General features: G+C 31.7%; 1 protein-coding gene across 3 annotated transcripts in view; it reads left to right on the forward strand.

The window, feature by feature from the left end:
• LOC145284452 (serine/threonine-protein kinase 11-interacting protein-like) overlaps positions 1-15286 on the forward strand; it is a 161446-nt gene that overhangs the window by 58381 nt on the left and 87779 nt on the right. For all 3 annotated transcript variants that reach the window (XM_080133277.1, XM_080133275.1, XM_080133276.1), the window contains 5 exons: positions 34-201; positions 2321-2428; positions 7026-7097; positions 11203-11332; positions 13221-13324. In XM_080133277.1, coding sequence (XP_079989403.1) covers positions 34-201; positions 2321-2428; positions 7026-7097; positions 11203-11332; positions 13221-13324 — 582 coding nt within the window. The remainder of the gene's footprint in view (positions 1-33; positions 202-2320; positions 2429-7025; positions 7098-11202; positions 11333-13220; positions 13325-15286) is intronic.

The following is a 15286-nucleotide window of genomic DNA, read 5'->3' on the forward strand; positions in this document are numbered from 1 at the left end:
CTTCTTCACTTTTTTTAATCTTTTCCATTCCAGTTGTATCACCAATCACATTCGATTCCTGGACCTTTGGATATTGGCATGTTTAATTACCTCACTGAAATTGATATCAACCGTATTCCTATCCACTTGATCCAAGGACTTCAAAAATTAAGACTTACTCTGCAACACATTACTATAAATCGGAGTTTATGTTCACTAAAGGTAAGCAAATCCGCCATTTTATTCCAGTTTTAAAATTCTGAATTAACATTATGACTATATAATGCATATTCCCTAAAGTTGACTCAGTTAAGTTTTAATTTTAATTTTTTTTATTGGTTACTTTTGTCAACTCCCCCCTCTCTAAGAAGAAAAATATTTGTACAATTAAAATAACTTTTCACTATCAAATGGATTTTCTAAAATAATGCTTGTTACCTATGTGTACCAAGTCATGGAAAAAGTTCATTAGTAGTAGTTCAGTATTCGTATATGTTTATCCTACTGAAGTGAAAGGTGGGGCTTGGAAAATGGATATCATGAAACAATATAGAATATAAGTGGTATATATATATGGTAGAGGATGCTAATTCCCAAGCTGAACAAAGTGCAACATTTGTAAAGAACTTTTAATTATAAATCAGTTGAAGATTCAGAAGTGTTTGCCACTGACAAGACTTGCTTGCTTATTAAACTTGAAAATGTGGAACTAATGCAAGAATTAGTAAGTTATCGACATATCTCCTAGTTAAATAGACACCTATCATCTCTCTATAATTTACATATCGACCAAAAGTCTGTTTCCATTCGATATTAACATAATTAGCATCATACTTTCTGGTTTAAACTAGTGTTGGAATGATTAATTGGAATCAGAAATCAGAAAAATCGGAACTTTTGAGGGTATCGGAATTTGTAAAATTTGTGCCTATTTTCTGTTGCCAGAAGCGATTATTTTGATTGTCTTTTTTATTTGATTTTGTCTAAAGCAAATTATTCTACTGCTGGTAGTAATTGTAAAATAATAAATATTTATTGATTTTTAAACTACGAGTAAAACTAATATCTATAGATCATCTCCCACAAGTCTATTTTAACATTTGAGAGAATATCTGCATATTAATGTGTTTTTACGGTAATTCGGAATAAATAACAACTCCTTAAACATTTAGAGGTTTATAAAGAATCGGAATCAGTAATTTAGTATGGAATCGGTGAAAATATTGGAATCGTCCTATTATTAGCTTAAGCAATAAACACATCTCCTTATCACCTCTTCGAGGTTGGTTTTTCTGAAACAAAACTTCTCTTTTATACACCTTTGTTTGCGTTTTCTTCACTGTGCTTCATGTTTCACCTTTTTGCTTATCAGTCTCCGCCAAACAGACAACTCCTCTAACCAATAAACATCATTGTCTAGATTGACAGTTATAAAAAGGACCAAAACTATGAAATATTTTTAGTCCTGATCCCAGGTCATATGCAAAGCGGGCAAAGAGGTGATTGAAACCCTTGTGAAAATTCAGATACCACCAATTTATGTGAAATTTGAACAATCGGTATTAGACATTAATTAACTTTTTTCTTTTTTTTTTCTGAAAGTCAAGTGTATTTGAATTTTGTGTAAATAGAGATAAGTTATGTGCTGGAGGAGGGGTTAAAATATCCAAAAGTGGAATATAGTGACAACCTTTTAATCTGTCCAAGAAATCATACTTTTCTCTAAATATGAAAGATCATATCGTATGAATCGGATGATTCTATTGCTGTCAATATTTTTCTAAGTGTGAAAGTCTAGTGGCAGATGCTCCAACATTACTATGCCTGGAGGGGAATTGTGGCTTTGTAAAGATGTTATTAAAGCGAGAGAGAGAGAGAGACGGCTCAATTCCACTATGACTATGACAACGGCTGTTAACAATAAAAAAAGAGAAGAAAACAAAAGTCACAACTGATTGACTACCTATGATGTGTCAATGACAGGACTCTTTACAGGATTTCTTTCAATGAGATTACCGTCAGTCTGTTTGAGTCAAAAGAATTCTTCACTTCACATTACGCTATTACTGCTGAGAAAGATCTGATTCGTCAATACCCTTTCTATTTTAGACTTAAAAAAAAAAAAAAAAAAAAAAAAGCAGCTTGTGTTCAATTAATTGTATACAATGAAGTTATGTACATGCATTGTGCTTCATCATTAAATCAAACTTAAAGGATTGATAGACCGTAAAAATAGACAAACCGAAAACATTGATTTACTAATATTCAGTCAATGAATTATATGTCTCGCGTTTAATTATCAGATAAGCATCGATTTATGTATTTTGTCGTTTCTATGCAGTCCGTATTTGAAAAATGTGGTGGCGATATGAGTGGTCCTCTGTCATGGCAAAAACTGGAGTCTGCAAACCTTAGCCAAAACAGCATTCAAGAATTGGATTCTTCTCTTGTAAGTATTTTTTTTTTTTTTTTTTTGATCTTTGTCTGTAAATGACGGCGTAATTCTTACAGATACACAAATTGGAATCTGCAAACCATTTAAATCCAGTTTGATCTATGTTCATTTATACACGGATATTGCATATAAGGTATGAACCACAGAATTATCTCCCAGCTACTTAAACTTAATGGATTTTTTATGATTGTGATTGTATGTTGGCATCAAATGACAAGAACTTTGTATGCTATAAAACAAACCAAAGATGTCTGCTCTCACACACACACATGTACCTTCTTGTTGTCAAAAATGGTCTTTTACAAAGTAGTGATGGTCTTTGTCCAAGTATCGATTTGGTGATGGCTGCCACAAGAACTATAACTATCTGTAAATTTTTTGCTTTTCAATATGTACCTTTTTTTTGTGTCCATTCCACTATTTATTGGCAACTATTGGGCTGATCTACTTAAAATTTTCTATGTACGTTTGTGATAAAGTGCTGCAAACTAAGTATTATGGTATCCATTCAAAGCACAGTTAAAGATTAATAAAGATTAATATTTAATGCAAAATTGGTCACATATTTGACCATATTCAACCATGAATTTGGCATAAAGTACTCTTAAGTCCATGGGATATAACTTTTGCCTGTTTTTAATAGACTAAAATGTCGATATGTATGTGTGTGTGTGTGTGTGTGTATATATATATATATATATATATATATATATATATATTGAGTAAAAAAATTTATAGTTCACAATTATTAATCTTTTTACTCAATATTAATATACCTATTGAGCTTATATATCTACAGTACAATGGGTACTGTTCTTTTAAAAGTAATAATAAATTTATTAATACATTAAAATAAACTCTGCTCTTTAGACTTCAGGTCTAATCCCCTCTATAAAATATAAGAAAATATATATCTCAGAGACAAAAACAAAAGTAAAAATGATGTTGGTAAAAATATACTGTAATCACTGTAAATGTAGACAAAATTCAAGAACTGATTTTGGATAAGTGAGAGAATCACCAAGATATTATGTAGAATATAGTCTTACGTAATCATAGATTTGGAATGAAAATGCAGACGAATATCACTTTTTCTTTTCCACACTTAGATAAGTATTAAGCTGCTAATTCAACTGAACTCCAATCTATGGTTCCCTCTTGCCAAACTTTCACAAGAAACACTTTACTAGCTACAACCACTATATATGATTTCCCCCACTCTCTAACTGTGCTTAAATCTAAACGCAGATTCCATGATGAACAAAGCTTCTTTCCTTTCCCAGAACTGCCCACCTGTGGAACACTGTTCCACTGGCTAGCTTCATGGTTGAATACAATATGGTAGTGTTCAACTCCAATGTAAACAAATTCTACCCAATTTACACCATTGATCACTACACTACCACCTTACATTCAATAACTCTTATCCTCGAGTGGCCTTCCCAAGTAAAAAAGTAATAGAAAAATATATTATGTAAAAAGATTTTGTTTTTGTTTACTGAAGATGAAGCAAATATGATTAAAATATTCATATATCAATTTCCTTTGATTATTTATGTATTATTTATAAGTTTTCTTTTTTATGAAAATCATTGTAGCAACAAATCAGTCCAAGCTGATATGTATGGACAACATTGACATCTGTTTCTGTTTTTGTCATAGAATGAAATATTAAGTTGATCGAAGGTAAATATGTCACATGCTATTAAATCGCTTTCGTCATCTGATACAGTATGGCAAATCACATTGGAGATTCTCTTTCGCCTCTTATCGAAAACATCCAAAACTATTGTCTAAGGTCAGTAATCTCAGAAGAAAACAATCCTTCCTGAATTGGCATTTTAAAGTAAACCATGATTGCTGCCTCTAAGTCGTCATGTGCAAGTGGCAACAGTGATGTGATGTGACCTTGTATTAAAGATATAATTTTGGCTGAACAAATGATTGAATATTTGTTTACCGTTTAAAATATTTTTAGGCTATTTTTTTGGCTTGTAACAGCTTTTAATACTGAAATCACATGATTGTGTTCATTTTTTTTTTTTTCAGTTGGATATGTGTAACCCAAGACTTTTTAAAAAATTTTTTTCTTTTTCCTTTAGGGTTATGGATTTATTTTAGTTATTTTTGTTTTTAAATGCCATCATAGACTCTAATTGGCTTTGTTTATAGATCTTGTTAAATGTTATCACTAGAACGGCTCTAAATTTTAATGTTTGCTGGATTCTGCAAACATTTTTCACATGCTAGAAAAGTCACACATGAATTACAAAAGCATTAGAATATAGCTGGGTTGGACAGCTTTCTAAAAACACAGCACCATTCTAAAATCAAAAAGGGTGCTAATAACTGTAAAAGTTTATTTATGTTTTCCCAGTAGTTTTATATGGCCTTGATTGCATCACATGGACTAAACTAGCCAATCACATTGAAGTGTTTCAAAATCATGTAATGCGTTTCATTAGGGGACATTGCCTGATCGAAAAAAAACAAAAATCCACCCTCTGTCAAACTACTTCTCTACCCCCTCTATTTGATAAAATCAAAAGTAAAACCCTTACATTTTTTTGCTCCATGTCAAACGATCAACCACTGGCCTGTCAGTTATGCTCTGAGGGTATATTAGAAGGCAAAAGAGGCGGAGGAAAGCCAAAGAGAAGGTAGAGAAAGAATGTTTTTAATTGGACATCTCTGAACAATTTGGTGTTCATCAACCCTGGATTGGAAGGAATGGTGAAAAATGTCATATACGAGGGGGATGTAATAAGTAATGTCCCTGACCCACTTCCCATAGCTGTAGAGCAACGAAACTTGGCACAGTTATTAGTCTTTCTTTATATAAGTAACCACCCAGAGTTATGCATTTCTCCCATCGTTTGATGCAGCTCTGGAGACCGTTTTTGTAGAACACCCCAGGTTGGTCCTCCAACCACGAAGTGACTTCAGAAATCAAGGCTGCATCATCTGGGAAACGCTTTCTTTTCAAAAACAACTTCATGGCTGGGAAGAGGTGAAAGTCAGAGGGTGCAAGGTCAGGAGTATGGGGGGCATTCATAATCACATGCCCATACTTCTGATCTGGCAACATGCGAGCTGTGGATCGGAGCGTTGTCCTGCAGGAGGAGGGTACCTTTGCTGATCTTGCCCCGCCTCTTGATTTTGATAGCTTCCCTTAATTTCCTCAAAAGTGAAGCATAATAGGCTCCTGTAATTGTGGTACCCTTTTCCAGGAAATCTGTCATCACTACTTCTTCCTGGTCCCAGAAGACTGTAAGCATGACCTTGCCAGCGGAGGGCTGCACCCTTGCCTTCTTTGGAGGTGGTGAGTCCAAGTGCTTCCACTACATTTACTGGGCTTTGGTCTCTGGATCCTAGTGATGGACCCCGGTTTCAACCTGTGTAATCAGTCTTTTGAAAAAACTTTGACTCATCTTCTTGGCACATCTCCAAATTCATCCTCGAGCACTCAATGCGTTCTCGCTTCTGGAATGGTGTGAGCAACCTGGGAATCCATCTGGCAGAAACCTTATGCATATGCAAATGGTCATGAATGATAGTTTCCACAGACCCTGTACTAATCTTGACATCTTGGGCTATTTGGCGAATAGTAATGCACCGATCTTCCAAAATGGCAGCCTCAACTTGACGGACAGATGTCTCATCAATAGCAGAAGGGGGGGGGGGACCAGGTCTGTGAGCTGTTTCCACAAACTTCCGGCCATGTTTGAAGTCACGATGTCGGCGTTTTACAAGGTCATATGATGGGGCATTATTACCATAAGTTTCTTTCATTTCATCAAAAGTCTCTCCTGTGGTGTGTGTGTCCTTTCAAATACAAAAACCGGATCACTGTTCAACATTCAACAGGCTCCATTTCACACCTGACTCAGTTCAAACAGAAACCACAATTAGTTCAGAGCTGTAATTTGCCACATAACCCGTAGAGATATAAATCATTGCACATGCAAAATTTCAGCTAGATCAGAAAACTGGAAGTGGGTCAGGGCATTACTTATTGCACGCCTCTTATAGGTTTGCAATCCACACCAAGCAGAAGATGCAACTCTTGATGATAGAATACTCCCACTCCCCCAAGTACTTATAAAATTCGCAATTCTTTCTCTAATTCAACCATATCTTGTACAAATAAATTTCAGTTCATGCCTGAATCTTTTACCAAGTTTCAAGCTTAAATGTCCAACAATTTTTATTTTACAGTTTAATAATATGCTTCAAAAATATGATTGGATTGTAGGAAAAAATTGTGAATTTTGTTAACATTGGTAGCATTTGAAAGATAACTTTTTTTTTCTTTTTTTTTTTTGTAATAATCTACATGAATATTTTCCTGTAGATTTCTCTAGATTTTTGATTCTGGAATTTTTCACTTTTGTTAAGTTACTATTTTTCAGATTGTTTTCTGTATTTCTATGCAGAATATTCATGAATCTTTGGTTTTTGTTGAAAAAAAAAAAAAAAAACTAAAAGAAACACTTATGTATGGTGTTATCCATGAACTGTGATTGTATGTGTTACACACTGCCAATTTAGTTTTCGTTTCCGTCTAAAAATGAACATTTTGTTATTTCAGAAATTGCTTCCCATGCTGAAATATCTGGATCTCAGCCATAACAATCTCAAAACAACCGGCAGATATTTAGAAGTAAGTCAGATGAATTCATTTTTTTTTTTTTTTTTTTTTTTTTTTTTTTTTTGCTTGTATTTTCATTTATCTATAAATATATAAATCCGTAATCCTGTTTGTTCACAATTTGATTAATATATACAAAAGTTTCCTTACTTTACTCTTTCATTTATTTCTATATATAGCTTCATTCTTGGAAACTAGATACAATAAAAGGATTATGTCATTTGCATATGACATTAAGAAAAATCGATTTTATTAAATAGCGGTATCTTAATTAATGTTTCTAGCGAGAGAATTGTTTTCAGTGTTTTATTTAAAATTGTTTTTAATACATTTTAAACAATAATTATATTGATAACATTTATTTTTTTGGGAATTATTATTTCAACATCGAATTTTTAAAAAACTTTTAGAGTTATTTGCCCCTTAGAATCTTCCGATCATTTCATTTGTTTGTTGTTATTATTCTTTAAACAGCTGTACAGAAATCGCAAATTTTACGATGTGACCCATCGTTGTTTAACACCTAAAAAAAATAGGATCTACTGCCCCCCTCTGAATTCCACAATTTACACTTTTCTTTCTTTTTTCACGTTAATCTCATCGATTACAAACTTTAATTTCTAATTAAAAAAAAAAAGGTAAATTTTTACGACGTGACTCAGCATCTTTTAACCCCTAAAAAAATTAGGACCTACTTTTTTTGGGCCCTAATACGTTTAAACAATCTTTATAAATAATATGAAAGAATAATTTCGAAAAAAAGAAAATTAACATTTTAAAGTGGGGGATCACTTTTCTATATAAATCTAACGTAAAAATGAACACCCATTTTGGCCACAAAGCATTCAACGAGATATATCATCTCTAGCATTTTTTTTTTTTTTCAAATTTAGCGATGGAGATGGATGGGGCAAAACATGACAAATACAGTTTTTTTTTTGTTTGGTGGGCGTGGGAATTACATTTGAAACATAAAATAATTATAAATTTAATTAATTTTTATGACACCATTCTGTACTTTCACCTTACACTTTTATAAACAAAATGAACCCCCAACATATGACAAATTCATTTTTGTTATTTTGGAGGGAGATTACATTAGAAGCATAAAATGAAGAAAAATTTAATTTAATTGTTTTGAATTAATTGTTGATTAGTCAGCGAAAGGCAGCGGTGTCGCGGAGGTAAATATCAATGACACCAGCCGACTTTGACGGCGACGGTAAAAATCTGTTTTGATCAGCAGTCAGTTAGAATATTGACTGAAGAAAAGAATGTACCCAGCGAAGGAAGGGTCAAAGGAGCAGTGAAATATTTACTATAATTCAAGGGCTTCGATGAGCTTCAGAAACAAATACTTGGAGCAATTAACACACACGTGCGTAATGAAACGTAAACAATCCAAAGGACAAAGATATGAAAACTAACCTGCGCGTGCGTAATCAAACGTAAACAATTTACAGGAAAGAAATATATATAAAAGAGACAAAAGAAAGGACACATTTCAAAGGACATTCAGTGAGTTTTTCAACCAAAACTTTAATCTCTTACATCTCTCTTATCCTAGAACCTGTACCTAATTGAGCAGACGATTTTTTGTCTTTAATGTGAACCTTGACTGTTGATGATATATTTTTCTATCGGTAGAATTTGAATCACTAAATCATTTCATTTAGTTAGACATATTTAATTTTCTTTTCTTGAATTAAATTTTATTTTATTTTTTTTTTATATAAATAAGTTTGTTAATTTTCCGACGATACTTGTCCTCGTTATTTCTCATGTAATTTTGTTGTCCAGTACATTACATTTTATTGCTGTCTTCGAGATGGTTATCCCATTCCCATAAAAACGCATTATCAAGGAACCTGGGAAAACATTTTTTATATATTTCGTTACGTCACCCATCTCTACTGTTCCCAGTAGGGCTGGGATATGTCGTAACAATGTTCATATGCAAATGCATGCAAAATGACATCACTGGTAGGGAAAAATAAAGAACTTAAAAAGGAGATCACGGAGATGGGCATAACATTCTAGATCATGTTAGAGGCGTGGATGGCATTCGAGAGCACGATCACATGGGTGACGTCACAGCTGTATCAATAAAGAAAAAGTGGGTTGAAGTTCTTTTCTTTCCTATTCTTTGTCTGCTTTGCGAGTGAGGCTACAACATGTTGGTTCCTAGACAACGTTACAATTAGACAAAACATTAATCAAGCACATGTGAACTTGATCAGTTCGCAAGTTACCTCAATGTGTATGTAATATTTATGCTCTATTGATGGTTAAAATCTTAAAGATTTCTTGATTGAAATGTATGAAATAGTGAGTGAATGTCTAGCATCTTGTAGTATGCCGCATCTCCGGCTAAAACAAAACTATAAAAAAAAATCTCAGAGGGTACCAGTAGATGAGAAGGGCATTAATTACATTGCAATTTTTGTTGGTAAACATGCAATTAATTTTCTATTATAAGTTTTATTAGTTTATTAGCTGCAAAAATACATTGGCTGCTTTTTTTGCAAAAATAGACGTTCAATTTTATACTTTCAGGCCTTTGTCTGTCTACTTGTTAGATCTGTCACAACTTCAGTTATAAGTTCATGAGATTTGTATTGTCACAATATCATTTTCACAAATTTTTTTCAATACAAAGGGAGGTAACTCCAAACATTTCAATTCTTCAGTTACAAATTTTGTAGCGGTATAAATTTCAAATATATTATGAAGCAATCCAGTAAAAATATATTCAGTTTCATTGACACAATAACCACTTTGTAAATAACTAAAATTAAGTTCAGTGTTGAGAAATTAATGTTAGAGTATCATTTGAAATCTGAAACAAAATCAGTCGGGTTCTGCTTGTGTATTTTAGTCATAAGTTAGTGCTTATTTACATACATGATCTTTTAAACCAACACATTTCAGGTGTAAACATTATTGCTTACATGTGTATCATGGCGAGATTAGTATAAATTCCAAAAATGATTAAAAGTAAAAAGAAATTGATCAAATTATCGCATTTTATCATCGAAGAGCTGAACAACCAATTCATTATGGCAAACTTACTTACTGATTTAAATTAAGGGTCAGCCATTTTTAAACCGAATGTAATTATGGATGATTTTTTTTTTTTTTTTTGTTAAAAATATATCTAGCATGTCTTCTACTGGATCATTTTTTTAATTTTCTGAAATTATATTAATTTCCCCATGACACGTAAGTACATATTCTTTTCACCTGAAATGCGTTGGTTTAATGGATCACTTATATAAACAAGCATCCATAAGTTTTCTTTCTTTTTTTTTCTTTTAAATATTTGGTAGTTTCATGTAATGAAGTAGTAGTAGTAATGCTGGCTATTTGAACTTGTAATTAACAATAAGCTGAATGTTAAGTTGAAGGTTTTATAGAGAGACTGTTAAGTTGAAGGTTTTATAGAGAGACTGTTAAGTTGAAGGTTTTATAGAGAGACTGTTAAGTTGAAGGTTTTATAGAGAGACTGTTAAGTTGAAGGTTTTATAGAGAGACTGTTAAGTTGAAGGTTTTATAGAGAGACTGATAACTGTAGAAGTTAGTGTAACTATGTGTGTAAACGTTTTTAGTAGTTTTTATTTCTTCTCTTCATGGAGGGAACAAGGATCTATTTGCATGCCTCTCTTTTGACAGCTCTGTCTGAAATGAAGAAAGACTAATTTTCAAGCTGCTATGTCTGTTTAAACAGAACATTTTAAAACTATTACAGAGATGTATAATTTCTGTGCTTTCAATTGAAATAAGTTTATATTTAGATTCTTATCCTATCAAGAGTTAGTACCTTTTAAACAAGATTTGTTTGCTTTTTATCTATTTATTGAGAATGGGGTTGATATCCTTCAGCTGATAAAAAAAAAAGTAAATACTTTTTGTGCGACTTAAATGAAACCATTTTATTGTTCTTTGTTGAATTTTTTTTCTAACATTTTAAATTCGTCTACCAAAAAGTCTGAAGACACAAATACTAAAAAAAAAAAAGTTTTTCCTAAAAAAACAAGTCCATTTACAAAATTAAATTCACCAGAACACATTTTTTTTCCATGAACAAGTCATTTTTGTTTTACCTTTTCTTTTTCAGAATTTATTGTATGTAGAATGCCTGAATTTAGCCTTCAACCACCTCACCAACTTACCGTCATTATCGTTTCATACAAAATCATCTTTGACGTCTTTGATTTTGAGAAACAACTCTCTGTATAATTTAGATGGTAAGTTTGTCTAAAAATGTACAGAAAAATTTCGCTCAGATAATACCATCATTCTTATGAAATGGACTGTTCCAAGATGTTATATTTTAAAAAATTTTATCCATTTTTATTCTTGCATGTCTTGTACTAGTCATTTCTTATTAATTGTAAATAACAGTTTGAACAACATCAGTTAAGTTTTTCATTTGTGTGACCTATAAAAAGTTACTAGACATACTCATTACCCATTGGATTACTATAACCGTTTATTCTATTTTGGTTTCATCTGTGTGTATGGTATGTACAGACACAAATGTAAATTAGATGGTCATATAAAAAGTCCTTTTTCTAGATACTCACAGAAAAATTAAATATCTCTACTCTTATATGAAAATTACTGTGTGTGAGTTCCTTCCTCATGTTCTGAAATGACTGAGCCTATCTTTTTGCAAATTTCATACGAAGGTAAATTATGTGTCTGGCAGTGTTCTTAGATATGTTTAGTACAGAAATTCATCCGATAAGTATCGACCCCCCCCTCCTCCAAAACCCGATCTTAAAAAAGTCTTTCTTCTCTTATAGATAAAAAAGAATTTTTGCAGGGGAATATTTTACGTTACACTCTTGGCTGGTGTAACGTAAAATATTCCCCTGTAAAATTTTTTCTTTTTTATCTATAAGAGAAGAAACTCTATTTTTAAGATCGTCAAGCCCAAATATCAGCTGATGTGATATTGTAAACACAGATGGAATTCGATGAACGACATTTCTCATTATTTTTAAAAAAAATGTTTGCGAATTAGTCCACCAGGCAAATTATTCCTCATAATAAAAGATCATGTTTAAGTGTATTGTATGACCAAGCCACACTGGGTGGCCAGCTAGTTAAAAAGTAGTTGAATCAACATGTGAGTGAAATACAATAATAGCTAAGAGACAGAAATGGATGACCTCTTAAATTGATTATAAATTACAGCTAATTAAAATAATTAAATATATAATAAATGAAGCACTGAAATGCTTTAGGATTACAGATTGTCTAAGACATTTTACACTCCAGCTTGGAATATGCTTTAAAAATCCACAATTCATTCTGGAATATACCAGTATTCATTGCTTTAGATTTTATAAGTATTTTTGTATCCTTTTTACATTATCATTTCAAATTTAATTTTCAGTTCATGTGCTAATAAGCAAAATTTATAATTGCCCATATTTATTTTGCTAGCTAAGAGAGAAAAATGAATGACATGTTCAGTTAATTATAAATTACAAACAATTAAAATGAAGTGGTTTTCAAAAGCTGATTCAATCCCAGAAATAAGGTTTATTTTAACCTACATTTTCTGTTATTAAAGCGTATAGAAAAAAAAAACTTTAGGTTTTTAGGGGCTACATAACAAAGACACGTTTTCTCATTTGAAAATTAAAATATTTCAGATTTGCATTAATTCTGATCTATACTTATTTAACACCAAATAAATAAGATTCTTGTATTTCAATTTATTCTGAAAATCCCTTAAGCATAAGCCTTAAATTTTATTGATTTTCTAGAATCAATTTATTTTGGAATATACCAGTATTCATTGCTTTGGATTTTATAACTATTCTTGTATCCGCATTCATTCAACCATGAAGCATCATTTTACATTATCATTTCAAATTTAATTTCTAATTTATGTGCTAATAAGCAAAATTTATAATTACCCATATTTATTTTGCTAATAAAATTTCCTCCGATGAGATGTCATTCATTGAAAATACATGGATTAAGGAACTTTAAAAAATATTTGTACTCCTTTGTTAAACAAATTTTGTTGTAATTTCTACATAATTTAACTTAGAATTTCCATTTTTATATATATAATGTGCATATGTTTTTAATGATTATTTTACTTTGTCTTTGTAGGAGTTGAAGAACTGGGGCACTTAATTGAATTGGATGTTTCCGGAAATTTACTTGCTGACCATTCTTGCCTAGCTGTCATTTCAGGAATGCATCGGCTCACAAAAGTTAGTACTTTTTTTTTTTTTATCTCTTCTTTCTTAGCGTTTTCAGAGTGGCCATTATGGAATAGAACCCACATACTTGTATCCCATTTTAATAATTCAAATTTACCATGTATAAATTATGTGGCACCAATCATGTTATCTGAATATTTAACTTTTGATCCGTATTTAACATGGTATATTTGTAATGCAAGTTTTGTGAGATCTTCAATCGAAACTACAGTTTACTGAAACAAACAGGTGTGTGTGTGTATTTACCTCAAACCTCTGGCCTTGATGGAGGGGAGACTAAAACTTGCTGTTATGGTTTCAAATGATCTGAAATAACAGCAAGGAGAAACTTGATTTCAAATATTTTTAATGTTATATCTCCCTTCTTTTGGAAATAAGGTACATTTATGAATATCTCCAGTATCAAATAATCCTTATACACTGAACCTTACTTTATATATGAAAACCAAAAAAGGAAGACATAACATGAGAAATATTTGGAATCAAGTCTCCCCTTGTTGTTATTTCAGTTCATTTGAAACCATAACTGCAAGTTTTAGTCTCCCCTCCATTAAGGCTAGGTTTTGACGAAATATCAGATATTTGGTAATTCATATGCAAAACTAGGAAAACAAATAACTAAGATTGAAACATTTTATTGCTGTAAAATAAAAAAGTGCCAAAAATAGGCTCTGGGTGATAGATGATCCCCTTAATGCATGACCTTAAGGGCAAATGTCACATAGCACACTACAGAATTAAGGTCATTACCTTTCCAGCAAGCCTTCATTTATTAAATTTGTTAAATAAAGATTAATAGTTGCTGAGATTTGGAACTTATAAAATTGCCTAAAAAAGTGGTACTCTCCCCCTCTCTCTCCCACACACACACATATATATATACTCGTAGCCAAATTGAAGATTGAAATGCTCATATCTTTGGTTCTAGGGGCCGAAACTATATAAAAATTTGCAGACTTTTTGAAGATTATAATACTATTTTATGATTAAAATTTTATGACAGTTGGTAAAAAAAAAAGAACTTATATTTTCAAACCAATAAAATGCCTAAATTTGCCTAATTTGTATATATATAGTGTCCTGACAAGCCAACTTTAGTTTTGCTGCTTTTGGGACGAATTTTGCTGAGGGTTTTTTTGCTTGGTTGTCTCTCCTGTGGCCTTGCCAGGCTACTAATAGATGATGATTGCTACTTCTTGACAGAAGCTTGTCATCTCTTCAGATTGATGTAGAGCGCCCATGCGCATATAGATGGCTCTTCAAACCAGCTACACACACTCTTGCAAAATCATTCACAGAGGTTACAGTATTTGGTGTTGTTTGTGGGGATACTTCATTATATATATATATAATATATATATATATATTAGTGTTGGGACGATGAATCAGAATCTGAAAAATCAGTATTTTGGGGTATCGGAATCGGTATCAGAATCGGGGAAATTTGAGCCCATTTTCCAATACCAAAACAGATTCCTTTAATTATCTATTTTATTTGATTTTGTTTTTATAAAACATCTTGCACTGCTTGTAGTAATGATAAAAATAATATTTATTGATTTAAAATTTCAGTAAGACTAAAATGTCTAGATCACTCTGTCAGGAGTGTGCTTTTACGTTTGAGAAAATACATGCACATTTAAGATGTGTTTTTACAGTAATCGGGACAAAATAATTTTATATTGAAATACCTAAAGATTTATAAAGAATTGGGATTGGTAATTGTATCGGAATCAGGAAAAATATTGGAATCGTCCCATCACTAATATATATATATATATATATATATATATATATATATACACACACACACATATATACAAATAAATAGCAGAAAGTTTATATTCCAAATTCTAAGGTGCTGTTCATCTTATTTCTTTCAGCATGTTAAACTGTTAAATTTTTTGACAGCACTTGTTTCATAGCGCAGAAACATTCATATAATTATGTCAA

The sequence above is a fragment of the Euprymna scolopes genome, chromosome 9 (assembly GCF_053919585.1).
Source record: "Euprymna scolopes isolate OS-2025 chromosome 9, ASM5391958v1, whole genome shotgun sequence".
Classification (NCBI taxonomy): domain Eukaryota; kingdom Metazoa; phylum Mollusca; class Cephalopoda; order Sepiida; family Sepiolidae; genus Euprymna; species Euprymna scolopes.